The following is a 20,755-nucleotide window of genomic DNA, read 5'->3' as shown; positions in this document are numbered from 1 at the left end:
ATATTAAAAATGTCTTTCTACCTGTCTGGTTTCCAAAGCCTCCCACAATCTGAACAGTTCAAACTCAAAGCACTGTCCAGGTATAAACAGACCAGTAACAGGCCAGTAGCAACAATATTCTGTATTACAATGTTCACACAGGTTTTACACAAATCTGTGTGTACACACAGTGAATGAGGCCCGGCGCTAAGTTGCTTCCTCTCTCATTTCAGATTGGCACTTTCATTCTCCCCTTTATCTTCCTGTACTGCTTTTTTCATGGTAGGTATGAATGGGAAGAGTATTTTGAGTGCTATGAGCCGACATACACCAGAGAACTCTGCAGGGATCACTCAAGGCTCAGGGGCCACCACATCACCCTGCTCCTCCCGCTCCTCCTCACAACGCTCAGGCACAGGGGGCCACACACCCAGAGGCCCCCACCGGTCGCCCGGCACACAGCCCAATCCCCCAGCGAGCAGCAGTAGCAGCAGCAATGCTTTGGCTCTCTCCAAAACCACCAACTCCCCGCGCCTCTCCCCAGGTCAGAGTCGGGACAACTTTTATCTTCACTGCCCTTTTTACACGTGTAATCCATGACTTATAAAGCAATATTGGCTGATCGGAATCATGATACTTTCGTGTTATATCTGCTGTCATTACTCATATATTATACATATTCTAATTAACACACTTCCAGAGCGCAATCAATCTGAAAATCGTACATCTCTCCGGAGGAGTTCTTCTCCACAAAAAGGATCTCCATCACCCCAAGTGGTCTTCCTTAAAGACATTGTGTGCTACTTGTCCCTGCTGGAAAGGGGAACACCAGAGGACAAGCTTGAGTGTAAGTTAAAAAATTTTCAAAATTTTTTTTTTATCTTTGCTGTCTTTTGGGAAAATTTAAGAAGGCTTAATTTTAAGATTTAATTTTTAAATACTTTTTTTTTTGCATATTGATAGTTGATGTTAGAGCTTGTTCATGATCAACGTGTTTCTTTGTTATTATAGTTTATTGTACATATTGAGGACATATTAGGTTTCTTCCCTTTAATCTCTATCTTATTTACAGTAAGACAGCATATCCTCATTAATTCCCACTTTTCCAAAGTTCGTCTAAAGAAAAACCAACAGTATTTTAAGTAATTTTGTAAATTATGTCTCCAAACCAGTCGTGCCAAAGCATACAGTAGTATCAGTCAGTAGTGACTAATGCTATGTGAAAAGTCCCCTCTTTCTTGGCTGTCGCAAATTTCATTTCTTTACTGACAGTTCATATTTAAACACAGCATATGAAATGCAGATATGGATCTTTTGAAATGTTTGAATAGACCATTTCAGTTCAGTTAATGTAGCCTATGTGAGGCAAAGCTGAATTTTCATTACTCCAGTTATCAGCGTAACATGATCCTTCAGAAATCATCCTAATATTATTATTTTCTTATATAAATTAAGAAAAATTTCTTATCAGTGTTGAATTATCAGTTCAACAACTTATCTTATCAGTTGTGCTGTTTAATATATATATATATATATATATATATATATATATATATATATATATATATATATATATATATATATAAAATTATTATTATTACGTTTTTTTGTGGAAACGGGAATACTTTGTTCCAGATTATTTGATAAATGGAAAGTTCAAAAGAACAGCATTTGTTTGAAATAGAAATGTCTTTACTGTCACTATTGATCAATTTAATGCGTTCTTTACGAATAAAAGAATTATGTTCTTAAAAAAAAAGTTATTAGCTATTAAATCAGTTTGAGTCTGTTTTTACATATAGGTGCATTCAAACACCCCTTTGGCAGTTCTGTGTTTTAATTGACCTCTGACCTACACATAGTGAAAATGACAGGAGACTTCCTCTTATTTCGTAAGGGCTTATCTCTGCTCCTGGCCCTATTGAGTTAGCTTTCTTTAGCATAGGAAGTTATTTCTGCCCAAAGCTAATCCTCACTAGCTGCCTCAGTCTGCCCTTTGATAACCTGAGCTCCAGGTGCCAGCATGGGCTCTGTACTGGACAAATATTTGCCACACGACAAAAAGATACAGTCTCTTATCTTTCACTTCTCTCACCCTAAAGTCATGTTCAGGCTCTACGACACAGATGGCAATGGTCTGCTGGACAGTTCGGTAAGTCTGCAATCTCCATTATAATGTGTAATGTCTAAACGTCCAGTTATTTGGCTTTGTGGTTAGATACTGTAAACAACAAGGAGTTAATAATGCACAGTACACCTTTAATGTGAGATTTACATGCACTGCTATAGTACATGATGTCATTGTGTTGAGTTGTTAATAAAGTGATCATCTTTAAATGTTTCATTTATCTTAACACTATCAGGACTCTGTGATTCAGAGTCTCAAAATATTATTGATCTTTTTTTTTTTTTTTTAACTTTTAACTGATAGTTTGGCGAAGCTGTAAATTTCAGGCTTCATAAAAAAAAATAATTTGAAAACTGTATGCTTTATAGCATATAATATCTAAGGCAATTATATCTGTTCGATTTAGGAGCTCGACCGCATCATAAACCAGATGGTCCATGTAGCTGAGTACCTAGAATGGGACTCTACAGAACTACAACCAGTATGAATCACTTTAAACATTACCCCCAGGCAATCCCATCATGCATAGTGGAATCCATATGTTACTGTCCCTTATTTTTTATTGTAGATTCTGAAGGAGATGATGGAGGAGATTGATTATGACCGGGATGGAACGGTCACATTAGAGGAATGGATCAGAGGAGGAATGACCACCATACCACTCCTGGTACTGCTGGGAATGGAGACGGTGAGGAGAAACTAACTGTGACTCATAAAGCGGAAACTATGCATTAAGATACAGTATCTTATTTCCTGTATCTCTTTCACGAATATTCAGAATGTACAGGAAGATGGGCAGCATGTATGGAGACTGAAGCATTTCAACAAGCCAGCCTACTGTAATTACTGCCACACTATGTTGTTAGGAGTACGAAAACAGGGCCTTTGCTGCTCACGTGAGTATCTATCTGTCTGTCATCTATCTATCATCTGTGATTTGGTCGAATCATGTCTGTTGATCTATCTTTCTGTCGTTCTGTCCATCTGTTATCTCTCACCTTTCTGATGTGTCTGACCTGATGGTGTGTAGTTGTCATTTGAAATGTTGCCCTTCAGTCTCTCACGCTCCATCTCTCACAGTCCTGTCTTTTGTTCGGCAGTATGCAAGTACACAGTCCACGAGCGCTGTGTGTCCAAAGACATTGCTCCTTGCATTAGCACCTACGCCAAGTCCCGCAGGCACACCAATGTGAGTGCACAAACAACACACGCTTACAAATGAACACTTCTCACTGTGTTTAAACTGAGTGTTTTCTCTAACAGTTTACAGTAAGGCCAGAAGACATTTTTTAATTGTTTATGAAACTGGGATTCTCAGATTGATTGGTTAAGGACTGAGCTCATCGTGCTAACAAACACAGTTTTCTATTATTAGTAGACGACTCGTGTTATGATTATTTTATCCACTGACCGCAAGTCCAGCTCAGCTTTCACCCAAGGCAACTTCCCAGACCCATAACTCATGGTTTAACCTCAAAGTCATGTTCTGTGGACATGTCAGAAAGGCTATGAGAACATCCTGTGTGTAAGGTCTTTTTACTGTACTGAGAACTAGAGGGGAAAGACTGAGAGCACACAGCACCGTTTAGTCACTGACACCTCTTTAGAACTTGTGCTCCCCATACAGTAACTATCGCAGAGATGACAAAATAATGTCATTAGATTATGAGTGTATTGTGTGATGTGTTAAAGCTGCGGTAGGGAACTTTTGACGCTCTAGCGGTTAATAAACAGAACTGCTTGCATCTTGCGAAAGAACATCGTAGCCGGAACTACTTCTCTCTGTTTATGTCTTTGAAGTATCACAAAGGTACTGGGTTACTCCGCCGCGGTCTCCCCGAAGCAATGTAAAATAGTCTGAATATAAACACTTATTATAGGTGCACCCTAGTGATTCAGGACAAGCTAAAAACACGGTTTGGAAAATGGATTCATGGTGTATTCACTTATTATATACATTTTTCTACATCTTGAACACAAACAATGTTACGGACCGCAGCTCTGATTGGTTGTTTCTTAACGGGAGTGATGCATTTCTGCAAATGGCAATAGGATCACTGGGAGGAGCCAGAGGAGCTTGATTTTTTTCACAGATTATCTGTCTCATATTCTACTCTTAGGACATAATGACAGGTTTAACAAATATGTAAAAATATATATTTTTACAAAAGTTACCTACTGCAGCTTTAAGTGATGTGGAATGTACTTTTAGTGTAAAAAAACAATTCATTTTCATTGAATAGTGAAAATGTCAGTTCGCAAGACTTGGGGCTTGAGTAAAACTATTATACACTATCAAGTAATGTGCTTTAAGTTTCTTCATTAGTCTTACCTTCATCTCACATACTATATATTGTAGTATTATTTTTTTTGTGTGACTTTTTAACATTAGTTGTTAGACTAAAGTAAAAATGCAATCTGCTAGACCCTTGCAGTTCTTCCTAGAGGATCATTTTGAATGCTTTGACCAACAACAACAAAATCTGTATATCATAACACATGGGTGCATCTCTTTTAGTACATTCCAACATATTATTTATTTACTAATATCCTGTGTATTCAAGGAAATGTATATAATTATATACATATAATAAAACCTCCTCACTTGAGGTTTTACCTTGTGAGGTGATTGTTTTAGTCATTTAAGTAAAATAATATTGCAGATAGTGATATAATTCTTGTGCAAATGCCTTTTAAATGCATGACAGAGCATGATAACAATTTCAGTAATGTATAGATGGGCTGCTGGATTATTTCCCAACTAAATAATAAATCATGATTCTCTGTTCAATGTGTTTCTAGGCTATGCAGCATGTTTGGATGGAGGGCAACTCCCCAACAAAATGTGACAAATGTCACCGCAGTATCAAGTGCTATCAAGGTCTAACAGGCCTTCACTGTGTTTGGTGTCAAATCACTGTGAGTATATACTGAGTCAAAAACTTTTGTGTTAGCTTTAGTAATATTGTATTTTTTAGTAATATTTAATATCTAGTAATAGTAATTTGATTTATTTTAAAAGAGGCCTTGAGCAAAGACTAATGGAAATGTATTTCGTTATTTTTTTTCCTCATTAAAAATAACTTCTTTATATATATATATATATTCTATTTTTCTAAAAGCCATTTTTATGTAACTTATTCACACCACTAGGTGGCGTTCTTCACTAAACTTTCACACCATTTAGTGGATGTGACCAGTATAGCTCTAATAAAGATGAGTGTCAGCACTTACCACTCATTTAAAGGCCTTTTCACTGCATAATGATTTTTATTATCACATTATATGCTCCTGCACTCTCTCTGAACCATCTCTCCTGACAGTTTCAACTCTAAACCTGCAACTTAATTATTATCAACTACAGATTATGCTGTCCTCTTTGTTCCTACCATTTAATGTCTTCTTACTAATTTTGATTAGTGAGGATAAAATAGATCCAGTCCATTCTTGATGTTCTTTTTTCACCAGTCCTCATCAATATTTGTATGTTTTCCAGCTCCATAACAAGTGTGCATCTAACGTGAAGCCTGAGTGTGACGGTGGACCATTAAAAGATCACACACTCTTACCGTCGTACATCTGCCCTGTTGTTCTGGTGAGTTCGTTCTCTCCCACTGCACTTTTTTAACATGCTAAAATGCAAGGATCCCAGTACAATTTTTTCATGGGTGGGTCCTGGACAAATTCTTCATGGGCCTACTCTCTACTACTACTAGGACCCAAGAGTACTGTAAACTTTTTTAATTAAATATTCATTTTAAAAGTAATTGTGTTCCATATAAAATGTATCCAGTAAAAGTCTTTTCAATAAGTAATCAAGGAAATCAAGGAAATGTACAAACATTCAAAATTAGTTTTTGGAATAAGTCTCTTATGTTTGGGCAAGGCTTCATTTATTGGATACAGTAAAAAAAAAATAAGAAAGAAAAAACTAAAATTATGCATTTTACAATGGAGCTATTGAATGCGTAATTCTGGTTGATTAAATTATTGTCCAGGAAATGCAAAAATGCACAGCTATGAAGTAGTTCCAAGGATGTAGGCTACATTACAGTTGGTGAATAGAAAGTTATAACAAACAGCAGTTATTGTGAAATAGATTTTCAAATAGAAACAGAATTTGAAAATTTACTTGAAATAGGCATTTTTCAAATGATTGTAAATGTCTTCACTGTCACTTTAATGCATCTTTGCTATATAAATTATCGAAATAAACTTCATTTTTGAAGCACACACACACACACACACACAGACACATACATACATACATACATTATATATATATATATATATATATATATATATATATATATATATATATATATATATAATGTATGTAAAATGTCCTGAAGCACATAGAAAGAACTTCAAAGGGAGGTAGATTCTGAAATTACACTGGTCTTGTCTTTTTGATCTCATACAATATGTTCATCTGTCTCACTCCATCTCTGTTTGTTGATGTTTACTGTCATTTCTCTGTATCTGTAGGACCGTCAACCTGCTGTCAAAAGAGGTGAAGGAGAATCATCCCCCAGTACCAGCCCTGAGGACACCAGCCAGTGTTTCAAGTTCACCGGTGACGGTCAGGCACTGCAGGTAACCCTCAGCAGACTGCAAATCTGTGCAGCACACATATGTGTGTCTTGTAACATTTTTCTCCCTTTCTGCCTCTAAGATCACCCCTCTGCCTGGAACGCACCCCCTCCTTGTGCTGGTTAATCCTAAAAGTGGTGGTCGGCAGGGTGAGAGGTAAACGTCTTTGAAGCTCAAACTCTGGCATCATAATTTTTCCTTATACTGCTGTAATGGTTCTGATGAGGAGGTTGGTCGAAACATCTGAAGTCAGTCGAATCTGCATAGACACGTTTAACAAAAGTCCCACTCTTTTTCTTGCTCACTGGCAGTGTCCTAAATACCATCAAAGCTAGCAGGAGACCGTAATACTGTTAAAGGAGGAAGAATGTGGGTGTTGTTTCAGCTCTCACCACCCACCCAATGTCCTCCGGGAGACCAGTTTTGGGATTTGGAGCTGGCATCACCATAGCAACACTGTTTAAAATACCATTAATTGGCCGGTTATCCTCCATTATTAGACTCAGTGCTCAAACAAAGACGTGATAACTGCCCTGGCCCTAAAAAAAGAAAGACAATTTTAGTGGTTCTTTGATGCAAACAGAGGAACAGAATGGTCACCGTAGAATCATACTCTACCAAGCGTATTTTTCCACCATATTCACCCTGAGCAGTGTATTGAAAGCTCATTGGTCAGACTGGATACTTGACTTTTTTTGACTCTTTTGTTTTTGCATATGGAATGAATGAATTCTTCAGAGTTGATAAGTGCACAAATTATCACCCCGACATAAAAGCATAGCTTGTGACGCACCTCAAACTAACAGCCCATCTTATTTTCCTCTCTCCTCCTCTGTGTGTCTTTGCATACTAAAGGGGCAGAGTAGCTAACACAGTTAGAAGTGAAGGACATCGCAGAGTCCTCAATAATCATTTTATTGCTTCAAGGTTATTGAGGAGCACTGCTGCAACAGCGTGCAATCTGTGTTATGTGTGTGTCTTTCTTGACTTCTTTGCTTCCCAGGTTTGTGCGGTCTTTTATTATAATGGATTGGAATGATGGTGTTTTAAGAATATCATTCCTCCATATGTGTATCTATCTGTGTCTTCTCAAGGAACAGTTCAACCAAAAATAGAACATTCTGTCATCATTTACTCATCCTCATGTTGTTCCAACATTAAAGCTGCGTCTTACAGTCTGTTGATTCGATTCATTAGGGGGGAAAAGGCCAAATGTTATTTTTGGGATTTTGCCGAAAAGAGTATATGTGTTATTCAGATATCACAAGAATATGCTGAATATAATTCTGACTGTTTTATTGTTTTAACGATTTAGGCAAAAAAAAAAAAAAAAAAAAAAAACTAACAAGCAAACTAGATGTAACAAGCAAGCAAACAAAATTCACATTATGATCCCAATGCAGAAATGGATCGGTCTGAATCATGATCTGATCATGATTCGTTGAAAAGATTTGACATAAAAATGTAAAGAATTTGTGTTTATGATTAGTACAACATCTTAATTCTCTCATGAAGGTGCCAAGAAGAGAAAGGATGCACGTCAAGATATTCTAATAACATTTTAGTTTTGTACATATTGACCAGGATTATCTTTAAAAAATGTAACTTTTGTGTGTGATGAAAGAAGGAAAGTCATTTGGGCTTGGAATGAAAAGAGGGTTGGTAAATGATGGCAGAATTGATATTTTTGGCTGAACTATCCCTTCAAGCCTCCTATCGTAATGTAAAGTTCACAGTGATTACATGTTTAAAATGTCATTCCTCTATGTGTGTCTTTTAATGCTTTTCTGCTCTCATCTGTCTTCAACAGAGTACTACGGAAATTCCAGTACCTGCTTAACCCCAGACAGGTGTACAGTCTGGATCGAGGAGGACCCATGGTGGGGTAAGACTACTAAAAGCCACCATCAAATTTCGAGGGAGATATGTGCGAATAAAACGTTTTTTTGAGTCTTGGCGGGGAATTGCTCAAAAACAGCTTGACATTCTCACTGTTGTTTTGTTCTGGCATGGCTCCCTCTCTCTCTATTCTTTTTGCTTCTACAAACTTGCAATAAAGTGAGCCAACCTGCAATCAGCTGGCCTGAGAGAGGAACCACTCACAAAGTAGAGATGACTTTGAGAGACCTATAAGACGTTTACTATGACTCAAGCAGCCCCCTGCTGAGTAAATCTATTCATTCAAGCACTGAATGTTCTTCTGAGCCTGTCGGTCACGACGAGGCTACCACTTTAAGCGAGTCCATTTTACTAAAGCCTCTTCACCTGCCTTTAACAGAAGGAAAGTTCAGGGTCGTCCAAATCAGTTTCAACCCGGAGTGCTGCAGTGGATTCTGAGAATGTCACTGTAAGAGGTTCATATTTACAAATGATTTCATGAACGCCAAATACTTATGTTTTAAGTATTATAGATTTGAATTTGGAGAAATAAATGCAAACGAGACCACTGTAGATGACAACATTTCTTATTTCCATTAGTTTTTCATCAAATGTTTATTTCTGATTGAGTCATTTTGATTAGCGAAAACCTTTTGGATGCAGTGGATGAGTAGCACAACAATAGTTTTAGTTACAAATAACAACCATGATATAGAACTATATATTTAAGATGGTATACGATAGATCTTTTGACCTCAGACGTACTTGATGTGAAATCATCTTAAGATCTTAAACCAGTCTAGGACGGTTCACTGATCTAAACTGGTCTCCTAGCATGGTCAGGTTGGTTTGTTAGCTGGTTTAGAGAGATTTTGGCTGGCTTTAGGCTCCCACCAGCTGGTCACCCAGCAAAAAACTAGCTTGTCTTAACTGAAAGACCAGCTTAAATCAATTTACAATAAGCTGGGTTAAGGATTTTTTATTTATTTATTTATTTTTTACCATTTTTATATTCATATTAAAGTTGTCAAATCTGAGCACAATTTGAGATATTAATATCTTTTCCGGGGGACTTTTTCATCCATGGGGAGGATGTTGTTGTTTACATAGTTTGAACAATTCCATGGCAATACAGAAATAAACCTGAGAAGATTGACAAAAACAGTACTGCTTGAATTGACTGCATTTTCATGGTAAATGTAGTAGCACATTTACTCTTTTCTTTCACTCTTGTCCTGCATACATAAAACATGCTGCATTTTCAGAGCCATCAAAAGAGGTTACACAGTATAAATCTTTCACACACTTGTGTGTCAGCTCTGCTGGCATGCTACACTCAGTACTATAGCAAATCTCGCATGTCTATGCAGGACATGTGCAGCAGTACACGCTCCTGACCAGCAGAGGGTGATGTCTTCTTCAGCCTCTGATTGTGAAGAGTACGAGATAGAGCTCAAGTACATACATACAGAGAGAGAGATTTTTAATTAAGATTTTTATTATGCTAGGACGAGTTACATTGATCATTTGTTTGAAAACATATGGATTTATAATTATTTGGTTATTTATTTTTTGTTGTTTTGTGCAGTCAGCTGTTTGACCTCCCATTTGAATTCATTTCTTTTTTTGTCCTAGCTGGGAAAATAAGTTTTATTCAAGTGCTTGTCTCATAGCTCTAGACCAGTTCACAAACAAATAAAAAGTCGAAGTTTAACTCAACAATGCAAACTAAAAGAGTTGACCTTAAAGAAAGGTATGTTTTCGAGGCTCAATGAAGGCTCAAACCGCACAAATCTTCTGTAACATCCCTTAGATCAAACATACAGCACTGAGTAGTAAACAGTACGTTGCCACTGGGGAATAGTGTGAAAGCTGTAGATTGTTGGGTAGGTTTGCTTTGCTGTAGTGTTGTCACTCCACGTTGTCACTTCACTTTAATTATAGGACCAAGGAAAGTTTCCAAGCAAATACATTAAAAGGCAAGACTCCATCTCATTGTTTTTATGTCTCCCAGGCTCAACTTTTTTCGAGACGTGCCCAATTTCCGCGTGCTGGCCTGTGGAGGCGATGGATCAGTGGGGTGGATTTTAGACTGCATTGGTGAGTACGCATCAGCGTTAGTGCTTTCTAGAGCCGTAATAATTAACATTGTTACATGGACTTAATGCCTTATCACTTAATATTTCCTGTTATTTTGCATCTGCATTTACGCTGAGAGATCAATAAAGCATGTCAACCGATTCATTGACAAACATTTGAACATTAGGGCATATTTCCATACGCTACATGAGGCTGGCTCTAATTTAAGGCACATAGAATCATAACGAATAACCATCAGAAAGATGACAAATCATTGTTTCTAGGAAGCGCATTGACTCATCTGTGACCTCTTTCATATGAGTGAATGCAGAATAACAGTGGAGATGCTGTATAATGGGCTGTCTTTCGCTCTCCTGACAGCAGTATTGATGTTAATGGACGAGTGCTGGAGAGGAACCTGTGTGGGCGGTGCTAGATATTGCCGCTAAGTGATTTAGAATCAGTTTGGTCTCTAAACCTTTGGCTTGAAATTGCAATGGGCTGATGGTACTGAAACCTGAACTTAGATCAGAAGCAATGTGCTCTTTATCCCTTTAGAGAGTCTTTAGCCTGGCAAATTGAGGAGGACAGGGACACTTGTGGGAGTTTGTCCTCCTAACAGCCCTAAAGTGAATGAAAGCCGCTCTGCTATCAGTCCTTGCTTGTTGTTCTCCCACACGAGCTTGACTGGTAAAATGTCTGCTGCTGACGATTACTCAGAGAGCCCCTGTGGTTAGGCAGTACATCACGCCATACGGACCAGCCTGAAAACAATGTCCCCGCAGTCCCTGTGCACATAGCAATGAGCCACACTGGGACCATCAGCATGAGGACAGAAAGATCCAGCTCATCATGTTGCCTCCTTTCAGCAGAATGCACACTCTGCTGTTTGTCTCAGAACAAGAGAAACAAACACGTTTACTGTGGATTGTTGTGAGGAATGATACACATCGATGCATGAAGCACTAGTCAATTTTATATGTAACTTCAATGCCTTTTTTAAAGGGAGACGTTAGATTAGTTCTTCAACAAGGCCATGGAAGGATTCCTTGTTACATTTTGTTTAAAAAGAATATAATATGAAGTTCCATTTTAATACAGTTATTTTAAAGTTCAAAAAAAGTTTTTAAGAAATTAAAATCAGCAGAGATGTATTAAACTGATCAAAAGTGGCAGAAAAGATGCATAATCTTACAAAAATGAATCAGAATATTGGAATGATCACTTGAAGTCTAAAGTAATGGCTGCTGAAAATGTAGCTTTGCCATCACAGGAATAAATTGTAATTTATAATATATTAAAATAGAAAACAGTTTTTTAAATAATAATAATATTTCGCATTATTACTGTATTTTTATTCAGCCTTGATGAGCATAAGAGGTTTCTTTCAAAAACATGAAATAATCTTATTGACCTCAAACTTTTGAATGGTATTGTACATGTGAATCCATTAAATATAATCATAAATATGTCCAAATTAAATGTGTTTACTTAAAGTAATACATTTTAATGTTTCTCGAGGTGCAAAGTATGAATGCATATTTTCTTTTTTCTTTTCTTTTTCACAAAAAATGTAAATCATAAAAAAAAATAATTAGGAAACAATAATTGGTTGCCCCCCCTTCAGCACTGCGGACACCTTTTTTGATCCCAGAATTATACCAAATATAAATGAAAATGTTTTCTAATAGGTTACATTATTAAGCCAAACAAATAATCTAGCCCCAAATCTACAGCAAAACACTGAGCCAGTGTTACTGTGTACAATGTTTTGACCACCACAGAGCCCCTGTGTTTACACTCTTTAAGGAACTCTGCACATTAAACTGGGATAATAGAGAGTGTTTTAACATGGAAATGCCACACAGCAGCTTTAATAGCTCTCTGTTTCTCAACAGATAAGGCCAGTTTTGCTCGACATCCACCTGTTGCGATCCTGCCACTGGGTACCGGGAACGACCTCGCTCGCTGTCTGCGCTGGGGTGGAGGTGAGGAATCAAAAACAGACTGCCCACCAGCAGTTTCAATGAATTACTCAAGGTCTTTGAAATGAAACTTAAAGGACTTAACTTCACATAACCGCTCGAGTTGAGATTAGGCTTTGAATTTTTTTAATCTCAGCCCAATCCTGCATAAACCCTTCAAAAGGATTTTTAGACTGCTTTCTTTTAAACATTTCCACACACGGCACTCAACGGAAAGCCAGACTGTAATAATCAAACTTGATCGTAGTTAGCTGAATGTTCCAGAGACCACACTTGAATCTTCATCCGACACAAGACCACGCCAAACCAATGAAGTAAATTAAGAAATTAAAATTATCTCTCATTATTTGCCTTTAGCACAAAAGGAGAACTTTTGAACAATGTACTGGCACCATAAAAGAAGTCTGTGTGCTATTTTTCAAGTTTTTTTTAATTCATACTGCTGCGACTGGACCATTGTGACCAAACAGCTGGTGGTACCCATTGACTTTCATAGTACTAAATGGCTACCAGCAACTGTTTAGTTACTAACATTCTTCAAAATATCTTCTTTAGTGTTCAGCTTAATCAAGAAACTTATACACGCTTGGACCCACATGAGGTTGAGTACATTTTTGGGTGAACTATTCCTTTAAAATGATTTATCTTCGTTAGTGGCCAAGGCAAAATTTCTCATTTAAAGTAAGCTGAAACTTTTTCAACAGCATGTACATAATTAATATGTATATATTACAATTTATTTCAGCTATATCACCAAAAAAGATTTTTTATAGTGACAACAGCACAGTTAAAAATGAATTCAGTTACAGTCATTTCTAACAAGAGATAAATAAACTATTCTTTGAATATATATATAGACTTGCCAATCATTTGCCAACAAGAGACCTGCACGGTTTCATTCCTGTGTGATTACATATGCTTGTTCTTGATTAGATATGTGGGTTTATTCAGTAGGTTATGATGGAATGATATGCATCAGTGAGCCTGCGTCTGCTTGTGAGGCAGGTGTGGATGGCCTTGTACAGGCTTCTCTATTAATTGGCCTCGTATCAGTGTTTCCTGTGTGAGCATGTGTGTGGTTTGTGCAAACGGGTAAGGTTTTGCATGAATGTATTCTTAATTTCATTTGGATGGTAGATTGAGTTTGAAACACGTGTGTCACCTGTATTCAGTGCAGAGCTGCCATGTGAGCGTCCGTTCATGTAACGTTCGATTGGAAGCATCTGGTTCAGAAAGGCAGACTGAGCACCTGGGTGTCATCACACATGTGATATTTCACTGCTTGGGTTGCCAGGCGGGAGCCAGTATCCTCATCTGACTCACAGCATGACGGCTCTCGTTAAGAGATGCCGCCTCTTATGATAACAACCTAACAAGTAAACTCTGTGTCCTGCCCATTACTATTAGGAAGTAATTACAGTTCGTCCACCTCAGGGAACCTTTCTTAGGATCCCTTCATGTCATTTGGAAGGGTTGCCAGGCATTGACAAAATCCCTTGATGTAATACAGTACACTCTCAGAAAAAAAGGTACAAAAGCTGTCACTGGGGCAGTACCTTTTCACCAGTGACAGCTTTTGTACCTTTTTTCTGAGAGTGTATGTGTTTTTGTTTAATTTTATGTATGTATATATAAATTCAAAACAATAAAATCAGAATATAGTGGTCAAAAATAATACCTAGGACCAAAAAGCACCGTACAGTTTAGTCAAATAAGTCATACATTTTAGTTTGTGTGTGAAACAGACTGGATTTGAGTTAAGTTATAACTCAGTATTATTCGCAGTAATATCACAGTAAAATATAACATCAGTGTTGTTATAGAGAGCAGATGATCATTCTCATTCTCACTTCAGACCTATAGTTTTGATTAAAATGCATGCAGTTAGGTGGTTGCATACAATTTTAGATCACCTGAAACTCAAATTGGATCAGAAAATTAGCTTTACATACATTATATATTCAGACTTCTTGTACTACTCTCCATTGGAAATGAATCAATTATGATCTGGCATTTGTCAGAGAAAAGGCTGCTTTATACCTACACAGCATTGTGTTACTAAGGCAAGTTTAATCATCTTATCTTGCTGTGTTGAAAATTGAAATAAGCCGTGTTAACCTTGGATTTGAGATAGTGTGAGTCTTTCGTTGTCGCGAGTTGAACAAAAGTTGAATCGTGCTTGTTTTATTTATTTTTTACGTTTCTATGCGTGGACACTTGCTTGCTCTTGTTCATAGATAAAAAGGAGCTTTTGTGATATTCTTCATGTGTATGTCTGCAGCAGTATCCACACATCAGTTCAAGTCTATCATTTACACGCTCTGTAGGTTCATGCGGTGTCTGTTGTGATTGACAGGCTATGAAGGAGGCAATCTGGTCAAGTTCCTCAGGGATATCGAGCACAGCACCGAATTGATGCTTGACCGCTGGAACATCGACATTGTCCCAGACGATAAGGAGGAGAAGGGCGACCCTGTGCCCAACAGCATAGTGAACAACTACTTCTCCATTGGAGTGGTGAGAACATACAACACTTTTACACGAATGCTTACAGGCTCAAAGAGACTCGATATCAGAACTCCTGAAAGTGCTGTTATATTAAACCTCCTCCTTCTATCCACATTCATCATCAGTCAAAACCTCTTGCTCCCCATTATAAGTGTGTATTTATACCAAAGCCTCAGGCCAAACCTCTCTTAAAAGTAATTTAGGATTAATCAGATGTTGTTTCTCATGTGGCATTAGAATCAATTATGATTGTCAGGGGAACAACATGTTCAAACTTTACTGATGTGATTTACTGCGTCTGAAAGCGTTTCATGCCTGTGACTCAGTGTATTATTGCACAGAATTCTCCTTCTCACACACAGTTGCTTAGCAACCCTCTTCTGTTCGATTGTTATATCCCATGTTGCTGCTATAATCAAGCACTTATTATCAGAGCAGTTCAGTGTCGATTTAGTATGTATTTGTTTGTTTAGTTTTTTTCAGACTTTCAGAAAGTAGTTACATAATCTTTTTCTACTTCTTTATATATACCAGCTTGTGGGGTAGGTTATATAACAAACAAATAAGTTCTTTTTGTATATGTTTTTCAATAGTTTTTTTGCCAGATGGACACTTTTTATTACTGGAAGAAGTTACTGATGTAGACGATTCAGAATCTTCCATAGTTATGAAATGAGAGGGAATCAAAATTCAGAGACTCAAAAGTGAATGCCAATGAGGTTATTTACAACAAGGGACAAATTTCTGTCCTTTCGCTGGCACAGTTTACCCACACAGGGGCCAGTCGTGTCTCCGTTAGCCTGCCGTCCTCCCTTTGTTTAGCTAATGATTAATTTCTGTCCTGTTTTTAGAACCCGTCACTATTTATAGAAAGTCTGCGTTCATTTCTGAAAAATGTTCAATATTCTATTCTAATCAGCCCAATCCCAGGTGTGTTGGATGACTGCTGTTTTATCACGCTGTAATGTGCCAAGTAGTCAGGCCACATTTAGAATGGCCAGAAATAGTGACGCGGCCTGACTCGGGCCACCTGACCTGGTTGAGATGGTAGTGAAGAGTGGCAGGAGGCACATACAAGCTTTACGCAAGGTGGCATGGAGGAATGCGCCACTTCAGGGCTGTTATGTAACTCAGCTTAGTGTCCTGCTGTCTCTGTGTTCATCAGCCAATGACACGGACCACATAAGAGTTATTGTTGTAGGAGCCTTGAGAAATTGTTGTAGAAATGTGCACATAATTAATCTAGCCCATGTTTTGTGGGAAATGAAATAAAAATAATTCACAATTATTATAATGCTTAACAGACCCTTAATTAATGTACATATCATATGACACTGAAAAAGACCGGAGTAATGGCAGATGAAAGTTCAGCTTTGCATCACAGAAATAAATTATATTTTAGAGTATTTTTAAGTATATTAATAGAAAACTATTATTTTAAACAATAAATGCAGCCTTGATGAGCATGAGAAATTTATAGAAGAAAAAATGTTTGTTTGTTTATGATAAATAAGGTATGCTGGTGCAAAGTTTCAATGAAATATAGTAAACTTCTGGAGGGAGGGCGCATAAGATTGAACTAGTGAGTTTAGGTATGTTGATGCCATGCCAGTGGTCGTCTTGTAGGCAAGCATCAGTAGCTTGAATTTGATGCGAGCGGCTGCTTTTAGCCAGTGTAACCTGATGAGGAGAGGAGTAACGTGAGTGTTTTTGGCTCATTGAAGATGACCCTCGCTGCTGCATTCTGGATCCCAGACAGCAAGCAGTTTCGGCCCAGATCCGGCCCACATCTGGTTTAAAACAACATAAGATGTTGTTAAATAATGAAAGAATGTTAATTTTTGTAATTCCATTTGGTGATGTTAGTGGCTTCTGCTTTAAGCTATTTAAGATATTAAACTATGTCATATCATAACTGACTATTCGTGAATGAATGATAGCAGTGCAGTACCTAAAAATGCATGCTTTGAATTCAGTTTGATGGACTTTTCTGAGGATGCAAGCAGTATTGTAGGGGTCCTTCGGTGTCTGAAATCACGATACTGTGGTGTGTGGTGCAGTGTGGCATGGCTCTGGAGCACAGGGATGGGTGCTGCGAGTCCAGGAGGACAGGACAGATGGCTCCGCATTGGGTGCCACTGACACCTGAGTAAAGCAGTGCCGTGACTCATGCACTGATGTAATCATTAGTAATGCTGTTTCAGCCTTCAACATTTTCCAGTCACTCTCCATAGAGGTTGCCATGGCATTTGTGGTTTCAGGCTGTTATCACCAAGGTTATGCTTTTCAATATTTGTGACATTCAGAGAGCTCATTTTCTCTTCAGCTTAACTAATATCCATGTGAATAGAAAAAAATAAATGTTATCAATTATAATTATATTTAGGTGTATAATTATTTTTCATATAAATATCTAACAATGAAATAAAAGTCATTAAAAAAAATTTAAGCTACAGAATGTTATTCACATTATTCATCTATTATATATATATATATGAACATGGATAGATATTCTCAGTGTTTTTGAATATATGCATCAGCTGTGGAAAACATTTATTTAGCAATAAGGTGCAAACATACAACACACACAAGTCAGGCTCTTGAGATCCAAAGTGGTCTGGAAATAAAAATCTGTGCAGAAGTCTTTCTTTGGGATTTGTGGGTGGGAGTTGGGCAAAACGTGGCAGTTGCGGGCAGGAACAGGACATAATCTTGAGGAAGTGGGACTGAAAAATAACTTTACTAGTAGAGCTTGGTGCTTGCAATGTCAAGGTCATGGGGATTGATTCTTAGGGAACAAATTGAATAAATCTAAATAATCTACCAACTAATACATTACTGAATGCAGTGGTGCTGTTTGTTGGCTAATCCGAATGCTAACACTGAAGAACACAAATCTGTCCCAAGTTGCAAACATACAAATATTTTAGAAAAATGTGCACTAGTTGAGCAGCTATTATTGACAAGACTGAAATGCTTTCTCCAGGAACGATAGACTTCTTCACTTGAACCTTAACTCCAAACCGTACCAGTTGGTAGGGGAAAGCTGTGCTTCACATCCATGAGAATCTGATTTCTCAGACATCTTAGCATGGCATTGCAATCCTACTACCGGTATGTGAACCAGTTCCGCCTGGAAGGAATCCTGCGGAGGAATTAAGGACAGCAAACACACCTCGTCAGCTACCATTTAAGATGTCTCTCCATGTACGTCTCCAGGCCTGGGAGTTGAAATGGAACCACCACTCTTGACATAAACAACTTATCTGTGTGAGCCTCTCACCCTCCCCGTGTTGATGGTGCTTGGAGAACTGCCCCGCTGCCATCATGTTCTCACCGGTGTGGTGTCATGCACACCTTCGTCTCCAGTGACACAGTCAGTTCTGTCCTGGGACAGCAGTTCTAGTTGCTTAGTTTAAAGAGCGAAAGATGTCAAATGTGGTGTCGCTCACTAAGCCGTTGTATTACAAACACTCTCAATTGCTAGATTTATGGTGTTAATAACTATGGAAAATTTGCCAAACTTCTGCTTCTGAGAAGCTCAGAAATGTGAAAAGGGTATATTTTGTCATATTGTAATATGATTGTGCTCATGCCGGTTCAATAGGTAGCTAAACAAACAACTTTTTGATTTATACAATATTTCAACCTCATCTATGTGATTAAGTGTTTATTTTCGAACCTATCAGTGTGTGTGTGTGTGTGTGTGTGTGTGTGTGTGTGTGTGTGTGTGTGTTCGGAGGGGTATAACACTGGCACGGACTGAAGGTCAGGGGAAGTATCAGTGACAGGAAGTGTTTGACTGCCAGAATCGGACCAGGTTACCACCATAATGAATGGCCGTGCTGAGTGACACCTGGCCAGTCTTAAAGGTTGTAGGAAAACAGGACCCACCTCTCCATTCACCTCACACATGCACTCTAGAGATGCATTTGATTAGTATTCACATGAGTATTCACAGGATTCACTCCCACACTTATGCAGACTTTAACACAAACACACTCCCAGTCTCAGCGTAGGTCCCACATGCACCTGCTCGCGGCCGTGCTGACAGGAGCACAGATGGGCACTGCCTCAGTACAGTGCTACAATAACCCGGTCTGGACACACCAATCACAGGGACCTGAATATCACCTCACTTAATACCCTTCACCTCTTCACCCCAATGATAGATACTGTCCCCGGAGAGCGATATCTGTTTTTGGACTGAATTCATTTTTGAACTTCGCCCACTGATATGCAGAAGTCATCTAACTGTATATGATACAAACTCTGAGATGATGCACAACCTTTAGCCCGTTCAGATGGGGGATGGGGGAATGCCAAGAACAGTTAAGCCCTCAGTTCCATTCCATAGGGACATGATATGTCTTAGTGGAGGACATGGTGTCCCTGTCCTCCCATAGTGCACGGTTTTGGGATGAATCATAACGTAACACCCCAGAGGATTTTTGTGTCTGGGCAGCTAAACCTTTTGAAAATATGCAAGATGGAAAATCGTGAAACTGAACAAGATCTTTGTCTTTAAGGGCTGTTTAAAGATTAATTTATATCTGTGCATGCCCAAACTTAAGGTTATTCTGTCTGATATGTCAAGCTATTGCAGAGGGGAAAAAACTGTTTTGAACGAGGACTAAACATTACGGCCTACATTAGTAAGAGCTTCATGACTCTTGGGTGCTGTTGTATGGACGTGAATGAAAATTAATGAGTTGTTAAGATTAAAATGCACTGCTAGAACAAGCGTCTGTAGATAATATTTGGAAAAGTATGTTCATGTATTAGTTTTTAATGATTTATTAGTGCTTTATTTCAATTAACAAACCGTTTTTAATAGTTAACAACACTGATCCATACAATAAAAGTCAATTGGATCAAATGTTGATTTGGACCCCACTGACTTTCACTGTATGGACAAAAGTCAAATTATTATTATTTCTTTTAAATATATATCTTTCTTTGTATGTGTGTGTTCCACAAAATAAAGTCATGCAGGTTTGAAACAACATGAAGATGAGTCAGGGTGAGCCATCCATTTAACATTTGTTTGCTGTTTGTTATAGTCTAAAATGAGGAATTAATGAGGTCCTAATGCCTCGGACCACAAAAGGAAATAAAAGCATCATTGAATAGAAGCCTTGTTTTTTGAGGACAGCTTCCTGGCATTCATTAGTTGTATTGCTCTTTAAAGTGAAAGGTTGTGCAGTGCCCGTTCTGTGTCATTGTGATTGAGGTACAGTGCATTCTCTTCTCTTCCAGTATCACACATGCCAGTTTGTGGAACACCTGCATGGGCTTTCTGAGCATCAAAAATGTCACGTAGACATTGTCTATTCTGTGATGTTTTGACTGACTTCAGTAATACCAGGCATTCATAGACCTCAGCAGGCAATAGAAAATGTTTAAATATCGGCATTATAGCATTGGTTTGGATATGAGGGATACGGGTCCATGTCACCTCCCCACCCCCCACACTTCCTGTACCCTCTCCCATGTGAGCCCTGCAGCACCTGCAAGCACGGGCAGGAAGCCAGCACAGGTGCTAACGTAGCATCGCTCGCTCGTGGCTTGATTGGCGTGCCAGCAGCTATCAAACCCTGAGAAT

General features: G+C 38.2%; 1 protein-coding gene across 2 annotated transcripts in view; it reads left to right on the top strand.

The window, feature by feature from the left end:
• Positions 1–20,755, top strand: part of LOC113053342 (diacylglycerol kinase beta-like) — an 86,981-nt gene that overhangs the window by 27,027 nt on the left and 39,199 nt on the right. For both annotated transcript variants that reach the window (XM_026218278.1, XM_026218277.1), the window contains 15 exons: positions 266–523; positions 680–826; positions 2,082–2,131; positions 2,514–2,588; positions 2,676–2,795; positions 2,886–3,003; positions 3,208–3,296; positions 4,910–5,026; positions 5,604–5,702; positions 6,596–6,703; positions 6,783–6,856; positions 8,511–8,585; positions 10,593–10,678; positions 12,556–12,645; positions 14,999–15,159. In XM_026218278.1, coding sequence (XP_026074063.1) covers positions 266–523; positions 680–826; positions 2,082–2,131; positions 2,514–2,588; positions 2,676–2,795; positions 2,886–3,003; positions 3,208–3,296; positions 4,910–5,026; positions 5,604–5,702; positions 6,596–6,703; positions 6,783–6,856; positions 8,511–8,585; positions 10,593–10,678; positions 12,556–12,645; positions 14,999–15,159 — 1,667 coding nt within the window. The remainder of the gene's footprint in view (positions 1–265; positions 524–679; positions 827–2,081; positions 2,132–2,513; positions 2,589–2,675; positions 2,796–2,885; positions 3,004–3,207; positions 3,297–4,909; positions 5,027–5,603; positions 5,703–6,595; positions 6,704–6,782; positions 6,857–8,510; positions 8,586–10,592; positions 10,679–12,555; positions 12,646–14,998; positions 15,160–20,755) is intronic.

Source organism: Carassius auratus, chromosome 34 (genome assembly GCF_003368295.1).
Source record: "Carassius auratus strain Wakin chromosome 34, ASM336829v1, whole genome shotgun sequence".
NCBI lineage: Eukaryota > Metazoa > Chordata > Actinopteri > Cypriniformes > Cyprinidae > Carassius > Carassius auratus.
Note: the sequence above shows the minus strand (reverse complement) of the source record. Positions and strands in the feature narration are given on the sequence as shown.